This window comes from Lissotriton vulgaris, chromosome 10, assembly GCF_964263255.1.
Source record: "Lissotriton vulgaris chromosome 10, aLisVul1.2, whole genome shotgun sequence".
NCBI lineage: Eukaryota > Metazoa > Chordata > Amphibia > Caudata > Salamandridae > Lissotriton > Lissotriton vulgaris.
Window position 1 is genome coordinate 220,915,989 of NC_141698.1, and position 17,385 is coordinate 220,933,373.

Consider the following 17,385-nt stretch of genomic DNA (forward strand, 5'->3'; position numbering starts at 1 on the left):
CATCAGCACATCCGACCGTGGAAGACGGGAGTGTGTCTGAAGTTTAATCCGTGCCAGCCTGAAAATACTTCCGTATCACGTGACGTGACTGCTTGGAAGCTAAAGATAGAAAAAGGGCTAGCGTAGAACGAGGTTACTAGCAAGCCCGTATGCGGTTGCTAGGACGCTGCCCGTGATGAAACAGACACAGTTAGTGAATCATGCCTTAATCGTAATATGCTCGTGATTGCGGCATAGGGGTGATAGGGATAGATAATCACACGGTCCTCTTAGGGTTAAGAACATACACATGTCCTCGTTCCGGACATTGGTCGTATTAGCCGATTTAATAATAAAATTGGATAGCCCCGTAATTTGTTTGCATATATCCCGTCTGGTACTCGGATACATGTATCCCGTAGGTTGAATGATCATGGGCCAAAGGTCTATTACATTCAAGCTATCTGTGTTATAGTTATGATTAATACTATTTATACATAAGAGTGTTGAAACATTACATGTAAATGTGAGGTAATCAAGTATAAAGACCACGTAATTACCACACAGGGTATTAAAAATGGTCTCTTGTACTCCACATTGCACAGTGTATTCTCTCACTCATTGTGGGCCACGTAATTACCAAAACAGGGTATTAAAGGTGGTCAAGCTTGTCATGTATACTACATTTGGTCAACTTTTTTCATGACATGTAAAGTGAAATTTTTACTCGATACAGCCCACATAATTACCAATGTACAGAATTACAGTGATCCTACAACCCACATACATCTTGCATTGGAGACAACTTGCCTAAAAATAAACATATTCTCGATAGGGCTAGGATGTGCATCTTTTTTGTGTGGCATCTTACTCGCCCGGATTCCTGATTTGCTAACATAAGTCAGTACCAGTGCATGTAGGATGTAATTTATTATACGAAGAATGAGTATATGATGGAGTTATATGATTGAGCCCCCCACGTAGTACTCTGTCTCTTAGATGGTAGACATCTGCACAAAACTGCTGTCAACTTCATTCAGTCCTTCATTGATGGAGTTGAAGTGTGTTATCCATTTCATTTCACGCAGGTTCAATAGGGCACTGATATTACCACCTCTTGGTCCAAGTTTTACTTTTTCCAGAACAATCCACTTGAGATCTTCAGGTGTGTGTGCACATAGCTTGAAGTGATCCACCAGCGGAGCTCCCACAGTTTCGCATCGAATACGACTGCAGTGCTGGAGTATTCTCGATTTAACTTTTTGTTGAGTTTGGCCTACATATAGCATCTGACAAGGGCATAGGATGCAGTAGATCACGTCAGTCGTATTGCAGTTGGTATAATGTTTCACAGCGATCTTGTGATGTTTGTGCACAAACTCCTTGACTTGTAGCGTATAGTCACAAGCTTTACAGCTGCCACATCGATGGTGGCCTACAATCGGTTGTAAGTTCCACATAGATGTGAGGGACGGTGTTGTCTGTGTATCCAAAAAGGAACACACCACATGTTCTCGTATGTTTTTCGCCTTTTTAAAGGAGTGCATCGGGGTGTCTTTTATGTCCACATCCTCACTTATCAAATTCCAATATTTGTTGACAACTTTCTTTATCTCATTACTTTTTGTTGAGAAGGTCGTTACGCAGATTAGACGGTTCAGTTCGGATTCATCTCGCGTATTGCCTTGTAATAAGGATTCACGAGGGGAGAACCAAGCCTGTTTTCTTGCTCGTTTAACCAAACGTTTAGGGTAGCCGCGGTCCGTCAGGCGTTGAATAAGTTCCTCTGATTCGGCCATATAATCCTCTTTCATTGAACAATTGCGTCTGATGCGCAAAAATTGGCCAAAAGGCAAGTTGTCCCGTAAAGCTCTTGGGTGATGACTTGAATATTGTAATAGGGAATTTCTTTCGGATGGTTTCCTGTAAAGTGTAGTACAAAGTTTTCCATCTTGGACATAAATGGTCAAGTCTAGGAAATTGATGGTGGAATTACTGGATTCCATAGTGAATTGAATGTCCGGTGACCGGGCATTGAGCCATGTGTGAAAATCTGTAAGTTCGGACTGATCTCCTCCCCATACCATGATGATGTCGTCTATGTAACGCATCCATGTCATGATCATAGTTCTAAGGGATTACCATTGTTCAGTACGAAGTGTTGTTCATATGTAGCCATAAAGATGATAGCCAGATCTGGGGCAAAAGCCACCCCCATTGCAACTCCTTTGGTCTGAACATAGAAGTCATTCTGAAATACGAAAAAATTCCGCATCATGGCGATCTTAAGCAGTAAAATCATAAATTTAGTAGGTACATAGGTTGGCGCTGTTCTTTGGTCAAGAGCCAACGTGATCACTTCAATGGCTTCCTCTTGAGGGATACTTGTATATAGTGAGACAATATGGCTTGTTACCAATAGTTGGCTAGTTGGGTCAAAAGGTAGGTCATCTATAATGGTAATGGTATGTGTTGTATCTCGTAGATATGTTTCAGTAGCCTCCGCAATAGGTTTAAGAAAAAAGTCGATATATCGACACAGAGGTTCGAGTATGGACCCACATCCAGAAATAATAGGGCGTCCAGGGGGGCTTGTCATGTCTTTATGTATTTTGGGTAACGTGTAGATGGTGGGGATCCGGGGATTTTTCTGGTTCAGGTACTGAAATTCTTGATCTGACAGGAAACCTTGATCAAGACCTTCTCTGGTCACACGTAATATTTCAGAAGCCATTTCTTTGGTGGGGTCACCTGGAAGTTTCTTGTAGCTTATACCATCCTGCAGCTGTCTCATGACTTCAGCTTTATATTTGCTGGTATCTTGAATCACAATTGCTCCGCCTTTGTCGGCTGGTTTTATGACGACATTCTTGTTGTCTCTCAAGTCTCTCAATGCAAGTTTCTCATTGTTGCTGATGTTATATTTCGTGTATTTCTTCTTTGAGAGGATAGTTTCTACATCTCTCATTACCACGGATTCATATGCTAGAATTCTTTTGGACATCATATGTGCCGGTGGAACGTAGCTGGAAGGTATCCTCAATCCTGTGTGTGTACTGGGCTTGAATGATGGAGTTTTTAGAAAGTGGTATCTCAATCTTACTTTTCGGAAAAATTTTGATAGTTCGGTTTTGATGTCGAACACATTTGGGTTAGCCGTTGGGACATATGACAAGCCTCTACTGAGAACTTGCGTTTCACTCTCAGTCAGTGTATGGTTAGACAAATTCACTACAGGGCTTTCATTCACCACCTGTAGTTTTTCCGGCGGGTTGACCTCTCTCCGTGTTCTTCCTGGTTGAATCTGACCTGTTTCAGGCCGCGACCACGGTTGCCATCCCAATCGCCACTGTTGTTTTGTTGGCCTCTGTTGGTGCCCCTCGGGAAAGGGCGGCCGCATCCTCGTGGCGGTCTCCATGATTCTTGGTCAAGGCTAGGGTGGTTGGTATTGGTAGTCCTGATATGCGTAGTTTCCACTAGGGCCCGCTTGTTCTGCGTCCCCCTCGGAACTGTATGATGAATCGGAAAAAGTGGTATAGGTGCGTCTGCCTCTATATCCACCTCTCCCTTTGTTCATACATCGCCCTTGATTATCTTGTCGGTAAAAATCTTCTTGAAGATACGGATAGGTCTTTTTCTTGTCGTAGAGGCGAATGTCCCTGGCTAGCTTATTCAATTTTTTTGTTTGTGTCGTGATGTCAAAATCTTTCAGTGTTAAATCCAGTTTTTTCAATGCTTCCTTGGCATTAGTGAGTGTGAAATCACTTTCAATTTCAGCCTTCAAGGTTGTAATTTCTTCTTGAAGAATTTTAATTTGTTCAGCCGCCGTCTCCACTCCCAGCACCATCCAGTGCCGGGAGCAGTTATTGGCCACAAAACTAAATCCTTCACGAAATTTGGGTACGCCCACAAATATAGCAGGTTCAATTTTGATTTGTAATCCCGTGGGGATAATATTAGCCTGTAAGTATTGGGCTAATAGATGTCCATGGAGTCTGGTCCTGATTAATTTCTTTTCTAGACATTCTAAGCGTGCAATTTTGTCATTCAGGGTAAAATCTATTCCAGGTTTGCAGTCTGACAGAAAAGTGTTAGCCTGATCATGTATGAGTTGTTTAATGTAATCCTCTGTGTATGATAGGGTCTCAGCGTCAACCATATCGAATTTATATTAATCTCGTGAGGGAAAAGAAAGGACATCACAGGTTGGTACCTGTGCTAAATGGGGTACAAGGAAGGGGGTCTACCGGTAGTCATAGGGACCTGGGTACTTAAGTGCTATAGAACAAATGGTCCCTGACCAATTAGGAGTGAATTAGTAAATTTTAAGGAAATATTTCTTACCCAATCACTTGTTAAAACACTATTGTTTATTCAAATAGTGTTGGTACGTAGAAAAAACTGTATATTTCATTTGCAAACTTATACTGAACATTTATAACAGTGCCCACTGTACAGGGAAGGGAAAGAGAGTGTAGTGCTCAGGAAAAGTGTGGGTAGGTGAGGTGACAATTCAATTGTATATCTCCTTTAACAATTGATAATGGCTTCCCGGTGGAGCCCGAATAGAATTAATCATCAATTATCATTATCATTCAACACGACATCATAAATAACAGGTGTACATATTAACACGCTGATTATGTGCAGCAGTTGGTAGTCAGTTGGTAATCAACATAATCAGTAGTGTTTAGTATGTGCACAGATCAGCACAAGGTATTGCTACCTGAATAACGAAGAATTGAATGACATGACTCATGAATTGGAGTTTTTCTCCTTTTTTCCCCCCTCTTAAGTACCCCTCATCCTTGACAGACGTTAACCTGACACCTTGATCTTGGTCCCTTTGGTACCGAGTATAGGAGATATGACGCGTATATATGTACCCCTTTGTAAATAAATAATTACATTTCTTCATTTAGTGTAAATTAAGTAATTGTTTCCAAATGTCCTTCCCCTATAGGAACTGCCCACACCTCCCCTTTGCACTGTCCTGAGGAAGACCCGTCGCGTAAGGGCCAGCATCCCTACCATAAGGGTCGAAACGTCGACTACCAACTGACTACCAACTGCTGCACATAATCAGCGTGTTAATATGTACACCTGTTATTTATGATGTCGTGTTGAATGATAATGATAATTGATGATTAATTCTATTCGGCTTCCACCGGGAAGCCATTATCAATTGTTAAAGGAGATATACAATTGAATTGTCACCTCACCTACCCACACTTTTCCTGAGCACTACACTCCCTTTCCCTTCCCTGTACAGTGGGCACTGTTATAAATGTTCAGTAAATGTTTGCAAATGAAATATACAGTTTTTTCTACGTACCAACACTATTTGAATAAACAATAGTGTTTTAACAAGTGATTGGGTAAGAAATATTTCCTAAAAATTTACTAATTCACTCCTAATTGGTCAGGGACCATTTGTTCTATAGCACTTAAGTACCCAGGTCCCTATGACTACCGGGTAGACCCCCTTCCTTGGACCGGATCTCAAAAAGTGGCAGCCCCCCACTAAATGTCATGGGCAGGATTGTCCTGTACAGAATGATAATTATTCCAAGATTTATTTACCTTTTTCAAAACCTCCCACAAATGTTACCCCAACACTGGTTTCAAGAAATGGACTCCTTGGGCATAGCCTTTCTGTGGCTCAATTCGAGACCAAGACTGGCCTACGCCAAATGTTGTTGCGCTCCTTACGATGGCGGTCTTGGAGTGACAAAGTTTTATTTGTGCTATCTAGCACCCCGGCCATTAGTACTAAATGATTGGTTCACTGGAGGGTGGTCCCACCCAACATGCAGGATTGAGCTTACCTTGATGGGTTCTCCCAAATTGATGGCAATGCTTTATGGGGATACGGTTCCCACTACATTGCCAGAAATTACTCCAGTGGTATAGCTTGGATGGTGGGTGGTGTTGACCCACACAGGCTGGGATGCCACACTCATGCAGCAGACTTCTGTGTGGCAGGGCAGGTGGTAGAGAGAGTTGTCGGCACTGGAGGGTTTCAGTCGATGGGAAGCAATTGGTATTACTCAATTGAGAGTTATATGGTCCGAGACATGTATGTACGCTTTTCAAGGACCCCAAACCACATACACACTATCCATGACCCAATTCCACAAGGACCTACAATTGCGCCACACACTACATACCCATGTCACGCAGGGCACAACCCTCCCGAAATTCAGTCCCCTTGAACCCATGATCCTGATGGGTACTCTCAGAAAGGGTGGATTCTCTCAAATATATTGAATATGTATCATTAATCTCCAGATGCCATAGGATCGCTCTGAGCACGATGGGAAGAGTGGATATGCCCTCTGGAAGATGACTGCAGAGAGATGCATTGATGGCACCTAGGGTCATTACAATATCTCCCAGACAAAGACTGATGCAAATGTAGTATCTATATTGTACATATTTCACTCTGGACCATCTGTATAAGGCAGGTATGCTTGACCATTCCAGGTGTTTCTGATGCTCTGAGATTGCCAGAGGCTTCTACCACATGGTTGGGGACCACAAAATTAAAACGATTCTGGGAGCTAGTGGGTGTTGAGCTCTCAAAGGTACTGGGTTGGGGAATAGACCTCTCTCTGCTTCTGTTGCTTCTGAGGGTGTTTGAGGTTACCGGGGCCACGAGGGCGGACTGGGTCTTGATGGGCACGGCCATCATGGTAGCCAAAAGAGACTTGGAGTCTCACTGGAAATCTGCTGATCCTTAATCACTCAATGGCATTGAGGAATGGATTGAAGTGGCCAACAAGAGAAGCAGGTGTACGAAGCTAGGATTTGCCAACCAAATATCACAAGACATGGGACAAATGGTGGGGGGGGGAATCAGGTTTAAAATTGTGGACTTAACTGCTAATGTGGTACCGCCTGTTTGGCTGTCTTGCAGGTCCTACATGGGAGCTACATTACTACTTACTTACTTACTTACTACATTACTGCCTATAATGATGCACTTAAATAATAATGGCAGTGATGTAATGATTGTTATAATATTGACTTGTTAGGTTGTTATATAACTTAAGTCATTTATCAATAAAGCAAAGTCCCTTCACTGCCTGGGAATCTTCAGGCTAGGTAGCTGCATGAGAAAGATTGTCAATAAATTCACGTGCAAGTGTGTAAGCGAGCCTAGACTGTCTCATGCAATCCCTTTGTCAGGCATCCAATAACCAACTTCTAATAATTCTTCCTTGGTGAGTTTAGAGGAAAGGCCAGTCTAAAAGCATTGGGTCAGGCTTATTTATGCTTTAAACTTTAACTTATAACAATATGTCTATGGAATTTGCCTTTTGTCCATGTACTTAAACCGGGGAGGGAGAAAGCAAATATTAGCAGTTTTAGGGAAAGAACATAGGCTCTGGGTACCTGATTGGCAGAAGCCCAGGGCACACTCAGTCAAAGTACATCAGCTGTTCAGCAAAAAAGTGGGGGCAACCATGCAAAAAGAGGGCACTTTCTTACAGCCCCACTTTAACAACTGTGGCTTGCGTGAAGTAGCAGGGTGAGGTATGAAAACCTTGACCGGCCACCTGAACCCTCGTGTGTGACATGCACACCCTATTGCCTGGAAAGCAAAAAAGAAGGCACGTGCATGCTGAGCCAAGCCCACGTAGTCCCAGCTGCGTCATCTTTTGAGATTACATTTGGGAGATAAAATACATGTGACTTTTCTTTTTTCAGCTTGCCCATTGCTGGAGAAACAATGTAAAACAGTAAATATGTGGTCACCATAACAGTAGTGGTGTGCACCAAGCATGGCTAAGTAAACTGCTTGGGGCACTAGAGCAATGTCCGAAGCACTTTTGTTGTCGATACGTTCTGTAGCACCTCATGGCGCATTCATAAGAGGAGCTGTAAATGCATGACTAATGCATTTTAGTGCAGTGATGCGGACAACCACACTAAAATGCATTAGTCTAACCCATGATGCATGGTTCTTGGCAGGGTTGCTTATATTTGGCATTATGGTTTCTGATTGTGGGAGTTCATGAATCAGCTGTCTCTCCCTTCTTTGTATTTCTGGAAGACTAAGTTTTTGTTTATTTAACTGGGGATTCACAAGTGAACAGAAGGATACATAATTGTCTTTTTTTTTTTTGCAGAGTTTTATATAGCCCAAACTTGACCTGAACCGAATCGGGTATCAGAGCGATTTACATAGCACCAGTTGCGTTACATGAGGAGACACAATCATTTTTGTTAGGCACGGGGAGATTAAGTGATTTGCCCAGAATCACAGGATGTTTGGCGTGATTACCGAGACTCGAACCCAGATTCCGAGGTCGAGCGCCCTAGCCGTTAGGCCAACTGCTCTCATTTTAATTTTAGATGGTGGCATCTTGAAAGTGGCCCAGCTGCAATGGCCATTTGAGATTTTGACATCAAAAACAAAGTGTGTGGTGGAGTTACGTTGCCCCTTTTCTATTATTATTATTATAATTGCATTTTTTGAGCGCACAGCTACCCGGAGGTTTCCCGGCGCTAAAGAAAAACAGTGAGTGAGATATGTTTTAGAGGGGATCCGTACACAAATTAAGCATTAAAAAGCCATGTCTTGATGCCTTTACGGAAAGTACAGTGACAAATTTCAGATCGTAAGGATTGGGGCATAGAATTCCATAAGGAAGGTGCCAGCAAAGCAAACGAGCGGCCGCCCATTTTAACTCTGTTGACCCGGGGGATCAGAAACTTATGTTGTGTGGAGGATCTCAATGTGCGGGAGGGAACGTAGTGCTGAACTAAAGAGGAAAGGTATCTTGGGGCCTTGCCCATTTTAATGTGGTGCATTATGCAGAGGGCTTTAAATTTTACTCTGCTCTCAATGCGCAACCAATGCAGTTTGCGTAAATGGATAGAGGCCGATGACCTGGCAGGCAAGTTGCAGAGAAGGCGGACCGCCATGTTCTGGATCACCTGGAGTTTCTGTAACACCTCCTTACAAGCACCCAGAAGCAGAATGTTCCCGTAATCTAGGCGTGAGGTGACAAGAGCCTGGACTACAGTCCTCAGGGTATCAGCTGGAAGCATCCACGTGATTTTTCTCAGCCACCTAATGATGGTAATACAGGTGGCAGAGACTTTTACAACGTGTTGTTTGAATGACAGCTGGTTATCAAAAAGAACCCCGAGGTTGCGAGCTGAGGTAGAAGGGGTAGGAGAGGGGCCCATCTGGAGAGGCCAATGTTGAGGGCCCGAGAGCGACGTTTGCGGGCCAAATAAGAGTAACTCTGTTTTATCTCCATTGAGCTTCAGTTTATGACTGTGCATCCAGTTGGCAATTCGTTCCAACCCCGTTTGCAAGGAGGAAGTGGGAAGGTGTTTGTTAGAGGAAAGAGAGTAGACGATTTGTGTATCGTCTGCGTAAGAGTAGATCGTGAGGCCAGCTTGCTCTGCCAGGAAGGCAAGAGGTCTCACATATAGATTGAAAAAAAGAGGGCTAAGAATAGATCCTTGGGGCATACCGTGGGGGGAAGAAAAAACAGAAGAGACAGACGAAGAAGAGAAGACTTGAAAGGTGCGGTTAGAGAGAAAGCTGGCAATCCAGGCCAGGGCGGGACCATCAATGCCCACCGATTTCAGGGTGGACAGCAGAACAAGCACCCCTATCCCCATCCTGTCTCTGTCTTGTCGCTCCCACAGTTATACCCGTCTACCTTTTGTGTCTCTGTATTTGTGTGAACACTGAAATGTTTTGTGCTGTACATAACGTTTGGCTGTGTCAATATTTATTGAAGGAGGAAAACATACAATGTAACGTCACCCATAGAATAGTATACATATACACTGCAGTCTTTACTTTTGTAGAAAAGCCATACCTCCTCCTGCCCCCTAACAAAAAATAGTCCAGATTGTCTCCAGCTAAGCACCTCTGTTACTGAGGCTACATTCACAACGTCATGGTTATACATTGCATTTTCATTTTATTCTGTGCTATTAATCTTATCATAAATTAACAACAGAAGTGCATGACCCTGCCTAGAGTAGTGTCGAAGGTCATTAGCCATGGCTACACACCCCTTGTGACACCCTGGTTTTAACTTTTCTTTCACAATGCCTCAAACAAACTCTGAAATATTAACCCACTCAAAAGAATTTGTAGCTGATTAGTAAATAAATATGTATATTTTAAGCAAAGCACCTCCCATTTTGTCCTAATTATTGTCCTAATGCTTGATGTCCGATGTAGATGCTTACATGAACTTTTTCAAGGTATTTTTGTAAACATTCGAGGTGAGCGAATATTATTTTAGAATGTGTAGTATCATATTATGCCAGCACGGGGAATTAGATTTTCTTTTTAGACTCTGAAGTAATGTAGCTTTTCTTCTCTTCCCTTTGCAGATGGTGAGACCATGAATGACATTTGCACCCTGGAAAGTCATGTGAAACCCGAGCCAAACATGAATTTACCACACCAGGAAAATGAGATTCCTGACATGTTTCCTCAGGAGGGAACGGGGGGCTGGACATCCTGCAAAGTGGAGAACTACGAAATCTGCATGGAGAATTTTCCCCAGGAGTCATCACCACTTGAGCATGGGGACCACGAAACTGCAAAAGTTTCCAGAGTTGAACAGTCATTTACAAGGACACCATTCTTATGTCTCATATGTGAGAAAGGCTTCAGTCACCAGCAAAACTTTCTAAAGCATCAACAAACCCACACCGGAGAAAGGCCATTTGAATGCCTGCAGTGTGGAAGAAGCTTCATACAGAAGCAACATTTAAAGAAGCATCTCCAGCTTCATACAGGGGAGCGACCATTTGATTGCAATGAGTGTGGGAAAAACTTCAGCCTGAAGCATAACCTAATCACCCACCAGAGGAGCCACACTGGAGAAAAACCGTATAAGTGTATGAAATGTGGCAAGCGTTTCAGTCGGAAGGAGACTATGATGGCACACCAGAGAACACACATAGGTCCGATACAACTGATCTCTTCATGTAATCAAGTGGAGGGCACTATAGCCATTGAAAAGATCCCCAAAGAGGAAAAAACATCTGTTGATGAGCAGTGTGTTCACGGCCCCAATATTAATGATCTCCCTGTACTGCAGGGAAATGCTCCTTTAGGTGTGACGTTATATGCTTGTGCTCAATGTGAAAAGAGCTTTCACCACCAACAGAATTTTATACACCACTGCAGAATTCACGCCGGTGAGAGACCATTCCTCTGTAAGACATGTGGCAAAAGCTTTGTACAGGAACAGAACCTCACCAAGCACCAGCGAGTTCATACAGGAGAGACGCCTTTCGTATGCAACGTATGCGGAAAAAGTTTCAGTCTAAAGCAGAATCTGATGACTCATCAGAAATTCCACACTAGTGAGCAACCTTATGTCTGTGACGAATGTGGCCAGGGCTTCAGCTATAAAGAAAATTTCACAGCCCATCAGAGAATTCACATGGCACAGAAACATTTAAAGGTTGCTATAAATAGCGAGAGTAAAGTTAATAGCTTGAAAAATGTAACTACAAACAAACAGCATCTCCAGGATGAAAACATTATGATGATTTCTGCATGCGGGCAGAGTTTGAATGATGAGAGTATGCCCTCAAGACCATCAAATTTATGCTCTGGTATTGGACCCTATAAATGTTCTGTTTGTAGCAAAAGTTTTAGCCACAAGCACAGTCTAATGAACCATCTTCGAATTCACTCTGGGGAAAGGCCCTACCCTTGTTCCGAATGTGGGAAAAGTTTCATCCAGAAACAGCATCTTACCAAGCACTTGAGACTTCATACTGGTGAGAGACCGTTTACTTGTAATGTGTGCCATAAAAGCTTCAGCCTGAAACACAATCTTATAACCCACCAGAGAATCCACACAGGTGAAAAACCTTTCTGGTGCATGGACTGTGGGCGAAGGTTCAATCGCAAGACGACCCTGAAAGCACATCAGAGACTCCACACAGAGAAGAAGTCTTTCAGAGCTGCTTTTAGTCATAAGATCAAAGTATTGAGCACTGAAAAAAGTATTCAAGAAGAGGTATCACAGACAGTTCATTCTTACAGAAAACCTTGTAATCTTAAACATATTGCAAGGCAAACAAAAATTATTTCAGGTGAAAGGAGGCACAGTTGTTCTGTATGTAACAAGAAATTCACCCACAAACACATTCTGATAAACCACCTTCGCATCCACTCAGGGGAGAGGCCATACCCATGTTCTGAGTGTGGAAAGAGCTTTATTCAGAAACAGCATCTCAAAAAGCATCTAAGGCTCCACACTGGTGAACGACCATTTGCTTGCCAAGATTGTGGTAAAAGCTTCAGCTTGAAGCACAATCTTATGACCCATCAGCGAATCCATACAGGAGAAAAGCCATACCGATGCATTGATTGTGGTAGGCGTTTCAACCGTAAGAGAACACTTATCATTCATCAGAGAACACATATGAAACCAAGAAAATGTACATCTGCTGCAAGTCGCAAAGGAGAACTGTTGGCTGAAGGATCTCTCCAAGAAGAAAACTCAGGTGTGCATGATGGAAAGGAGGGGAATATAAATCTCAAAAGAGTTAAAAAAACAAAACAGGGGTTTCTGTCTGACATGAGGCCACCCTATTCGTGCAGGGAATGTGGTAAGATCTTTATCAGGAAACGTAGTTTGATAAATCACCACAAGATCCACACAGGGGATAAACCATTTGCCTGTACCGAATGTGGAAGGAGATTTATTCAGAAACAACATCTTTTAAAACACCAGAGAGTGCACACGGGAGAGAAACCATTCACATGTGACAAGTGTGGTAAACATTTTAGTCTTAAGCATAATTTAATTACCCATCATAGAATCCACACAGGGGAGAAGCCCTTCCAATGCACAGACTGCAAGAGAAGCTTCAGTCGTAAGGAATCTTTAATTACGCATAAGAGAATTCATGTAGGTCAGAGTCCCCCCAATTCTACTTTCCATTCCAAAGAAGATGGAGTCTTACAAGGGAATGATCACAGGGAAGAGGAGACAACTGCCTTAATTCTTTTTCAAAAGAACACGATGTGTAAAATCCCTGTGATCCTGCATTCAAAGACTCAATCAGATGAATGTCTCTATTATTGCAATTTTTGTGGCAAGAACTTCACTCACAAAAACAGTTTACTTAACCACCTTCGTATCCATTCTGGTGAGAGGCCATTTTCTTGCACTGAGTGTGGAAAACGCTTTATCCAGAAGCAGCATCTCACTAAGCACTTAAGACTCCATACGGGGGAACGGCCATTTTCCTGTAATGACTGTGGGAAAAGCTTCAGTTTAAAGCACAATCTAAAAACTCATCAGAGAATTCATACCGGGGAGAAGCCCTTCTTGTGTACAGACTGTGGCAGAAGTTTCAACCGCAAAGGAACTCTTCTAGCACATCAACGAATCCACCTAAATGAAAAAACAATGAATCCTACTTTAATTCCTAAGGACAGTGACATTAAAATAGAAACAATCAAAGAGGAAGAGCAAACCGTTCCGATTTTGGAGTGGGATAAAATAATTGACAGCACAAATGTTACCCACAGTAATAAAAGAGCTTCATCTGAAAGGAGACCGCATAAATGTACTGAATGTGGAAAGATTTTCAATCATAAACACAGTCTTACAAACCACCTGAGAATTCACACAGAAGAGAGACCGTTTACCTGCATGGTATGTGGGAGCAGCTTCATCCAGAAGCAACATCTTAAAAAGCACCTAAAACTCCACACGGGGGATAGGCCTTTTAATTGCTCTGAATGCGATAAGTGCTTCAGCCTGAAACATAATCTCCTGACTCACCAAAAAATCCACACTGGAGAACGGCCCTTTCTCTGCAGTGATTGTGGCAAAAGCTTTAGCAGGAAGAGTACTCTCATCACACACCAAAAGACCCACATTTTGAAAGGAACATTCCCATCTTTGGCTAGTCACAGTGGAAATGCCACTTGTGAAAAGTCTGTTAAAAGAGAACCCAATTCCATCTATTAAATCCAATCAAGCAGTGCTTTCTGTTAAGAAGGTGACACATGGACATACCTACAGAATGAGTTCAGAACCTCGGTCAGTATCCCGCTGTGGACGTACATCAAAACATACTTTGAAAGAACTGTACCAAATTAGACTTATTAAAACCATCTTCAAGCCAACTACCCGGTCATGTAGTTGCAAATGTACACTTGGCTTGAGAGGCCAAGAAAAACACAATTGAGAAGAGCAGTGACAACACAGTGTGTTTGCCTCAGTCCCAGGTTTGGTATGTGTACGAAGTACTGAGAAGAAAAGAGAGTGCACCATTGAATACTAAGATCTCCCAAACATGGGTTAAACAGTGCATGAGCTGTGCATGCAATACTCACTGGTATTTGGTAGCTTGTTTAACTTCTTTTCATAATTCATGAAGATGAAACCGTGCACTAGTTGCAGTAATTTTGGAAGCAGGGCAAATGGCAACACTAGTCAGTCGTCTCAAGCGTGCAAGATATAGTCAGCTGTGAAGTTTAAGAAGAGAAAATATTACAGTTGAAAAGTGCACTGGCAATTTCGAACAGTAAAATAATATATTATTATGAACAAAGTCCTGTGCACACGAAAGATTCGAGTTGTCTCCAGGTGGAGACTTCAATTGAGCAGTGTTAACGAAAAGATTCAAACGATTCGTCTGGTAACAATGTAGAATTTAATCGTGGAATGAATGTTCAGTACATCCAAGTAGCAAGTAGTATACAAAATTAAATGAAGCAGACACGTGTTTCATCACAGCGTTTAGCGGCTGTGACTCATCAGGGCTAGGGGAAGGAGAGACGGTAAGTGTGTTAAAAACCGAAAACCAAATTAAACATTGAATAAAGGATGTGACGATGTGTATCCGTGGTTTAAGCGTGGAGACCTTAAAAGACAGGAAACCGGGAACCGTGACATGTGTAGCGCACCTAATAGTGACATATGTGAAAATTGTGTGGGAACAATCAGCACAGGTATACATGAAAAACAAAATAGAGTCAAGGATACAATACTATGGAGGTCATGAAATGCTAACCGAAACAGGGGGGAGGAAATCAGAGTACAGGAGGGCAATAGTAGTGGACCCGCCCCCCAGTAATACATGGCGAGAGCCACGGCGTGAAAGCATAGGCAATTTCCAAATGGTAGCCCACTGGTTGTGAAGGGGACTATTTGAGAAAGTGGTATGAGTACAGTACCGATATGGGTCATGCTACTTAGTAGTAGGCTGAATCTAAGAGAAGACAAAATTGAAAAAAACGGAAAAAACACACGCAATGGAACCGGTGGTACCCCCGTTGAAATCTAAGTCAAAACGAAAGTATATTCCTGGTGGGTGACGGAGTGTACTGGTAAAGCATATCCGAGAATCTGCCAGGGACTATGCAATATGGAAATGCAAATTGAAAATAAAATTATGAAGAAATAACAGTCCTAACAGTCATTGCATCGCTAATTGTATGTAAACCCACAGGAGTGAAAGATGACATGCTAGCAGAAGGACGAATAATAATACATTGTAATGAACGAAATATATTATTATGATACCTGTAATTCATTCGTTTTTTCTAACTCAGGAATGATCTTCAGTTTTGCACATGTATGCAAAACATACCACCTTTGAAAACCTAACCTCAACAACCTTAGTTATTGTTCAAGCACAAAAGATTTCATTTCACGTTCAATGTAAAGAGTTTGTATCAGTGGTATTTCAAAGATTAAGCCTGATGGAGAAATATTACAGGCACAATTATTTTTGACTTTTCTACATTGTTTCTGTTGTGTGTAGCTTTAGAATGATGGCTATATGATGTTTTAAATTCTGTAGGAATGAGTGATCAGTATTCATTATTTCAAGTACTCCTAGAATATCTTTCAGCTTTAGTTATTTTCACAGCAAATGCATCTGTTAATTCGCTCAGCCATTGAGAAAATTGTATTTTTCAGTTGGGTGTTTTATCAAATGCTATTTATGGAAATCTGTAGACATTGTGGGCCTCCTAATATTTTATGTATAAAATAACCTTGGTGTGGTTTATCCAAGTGAAGGTAGTAGACATAAGGATCAAAACTTTTGGGAATTTGCATTTGTTTAATGCAAAAAAAGGGTAAGAACTTAAGTGAATGAGTGGGGGTATAGAGGAACCAAATTACTTTGTAGCACTAGCTCATTCGCCGGCTAACTGTTCATTATATGATAAAAGGCAGTATTAAAATCCTATGTCTTTCAAAGCTCTTCCAGGTTTGACAGTGACTTCATAAGAATCAGATCATTAAACATATGGCAGTTTTATGGGTATTATAAAACTTGGCCAGATCCTTAAAACTGTGTCTGAAAACGCCTGTATTGAAACCCTAATTTCGCAATCTAACAATTTCACACAAAAAAACCACTCCGTGGAATTATTAGTTCTTGTAGAATGTGAAATGGAAATAATGGAAGTTTATCAAACAGGAAAATCAATCCTTTCAAGACTTAAAGACTGATGGTCAATTGGAAAATACTTAAAAGGTAGACAGGAAATGCAGGAACACTGCTTTCCAACAAATAAGCAACATTTGGAGATCAATTGGTATCAGGGCATGGGTGGTACAGCAAGTAATTGAACATATACAATTAAATATTTCCCTGTTGTGCTCATTCACAAAGCTCGACAGGAAGTCCAACACAGTGTGACATGTCTGTTTTTGGGCACCAGTGTAATCCATGAAGTGCTTTGAAAAGTTATTGCTTGCTTTCAGGATAATGCATTTTTGCCACTGAAAATAATTAAGCAGACCTCTACAGTCCACATATATTTGTCTTCTAAAATACACAGAACTAAAGCTGTTCTTCCTTTCACACCAACAAGTTTTATTTAGAAGTGAGAGGCCAATTCAGCAATGGCCTCATCTGGGATTTTGTTCTTCCTGCATTTACCAGTTATTTAAATGTCTACCACACATCTCATATTTACTTTTTAAAGAGACACCAGCATCATTCAATAAGCATTATCCAAATCATCATATTAGTAAACACTCAATACTCCAGAGTTGTGGCCAACAATCAAACCACCTAGAACAAATCAAGACAGGAAGTTTCCTTTTCCGCATTCAAGACATATTGCCAAAAACTATAACTCCAAACTTTTGCCATTAGTACCATACAACAATGTGTCAACAGATATTAGTTACAACAAAAGATTCGAGAAAAAATAAACTATTGAAAAAGTCATGGAAGCACCAAACAAATGAATACTGCATCTGTGTTTCCAAAGCATATACAAGAAAATACTAGAAGATAGCATCAAAGTTATTTCGATAATGTGCAGTGAATACATGGTGGATACATAGTGCTTGTGGTTAAAACTGTGAACGGCACATGTAAAAACACATCAAATAAATGAAAATAATAGTGAGAGGG

General features: G+C 41.6%; 1 protein-coding gene across 1 annotated transcript in view; it reads left to right on the plus strand.

Annotated features, from left to right (window-relative positions):
• LOC147685006 (uncharacterized) overlaps window positions 1–17,150 on the plus strand; it is a 169,719-nt gene extending 152,569 nt beyond the window's left edge. The window contains exon 2 of the mRNA XM_086940902.1: window positions 10,354–17,150. Within this exon, the coding sequence (XP_086797028.1) occupies window positions 10,365–13,970 (3,606 nt within the window). The 5' untranslated portion in view covers window positions 10,354–10,364 and the 3' untranslated portion in view covers window positions 13,971–17,150. The remainder of the gene's footprint in view (window positions 1–10,353) is intronic.
• The last annotated feature ends 235 nt before the right edge of the window (window positions 17,151–17,385 follow it).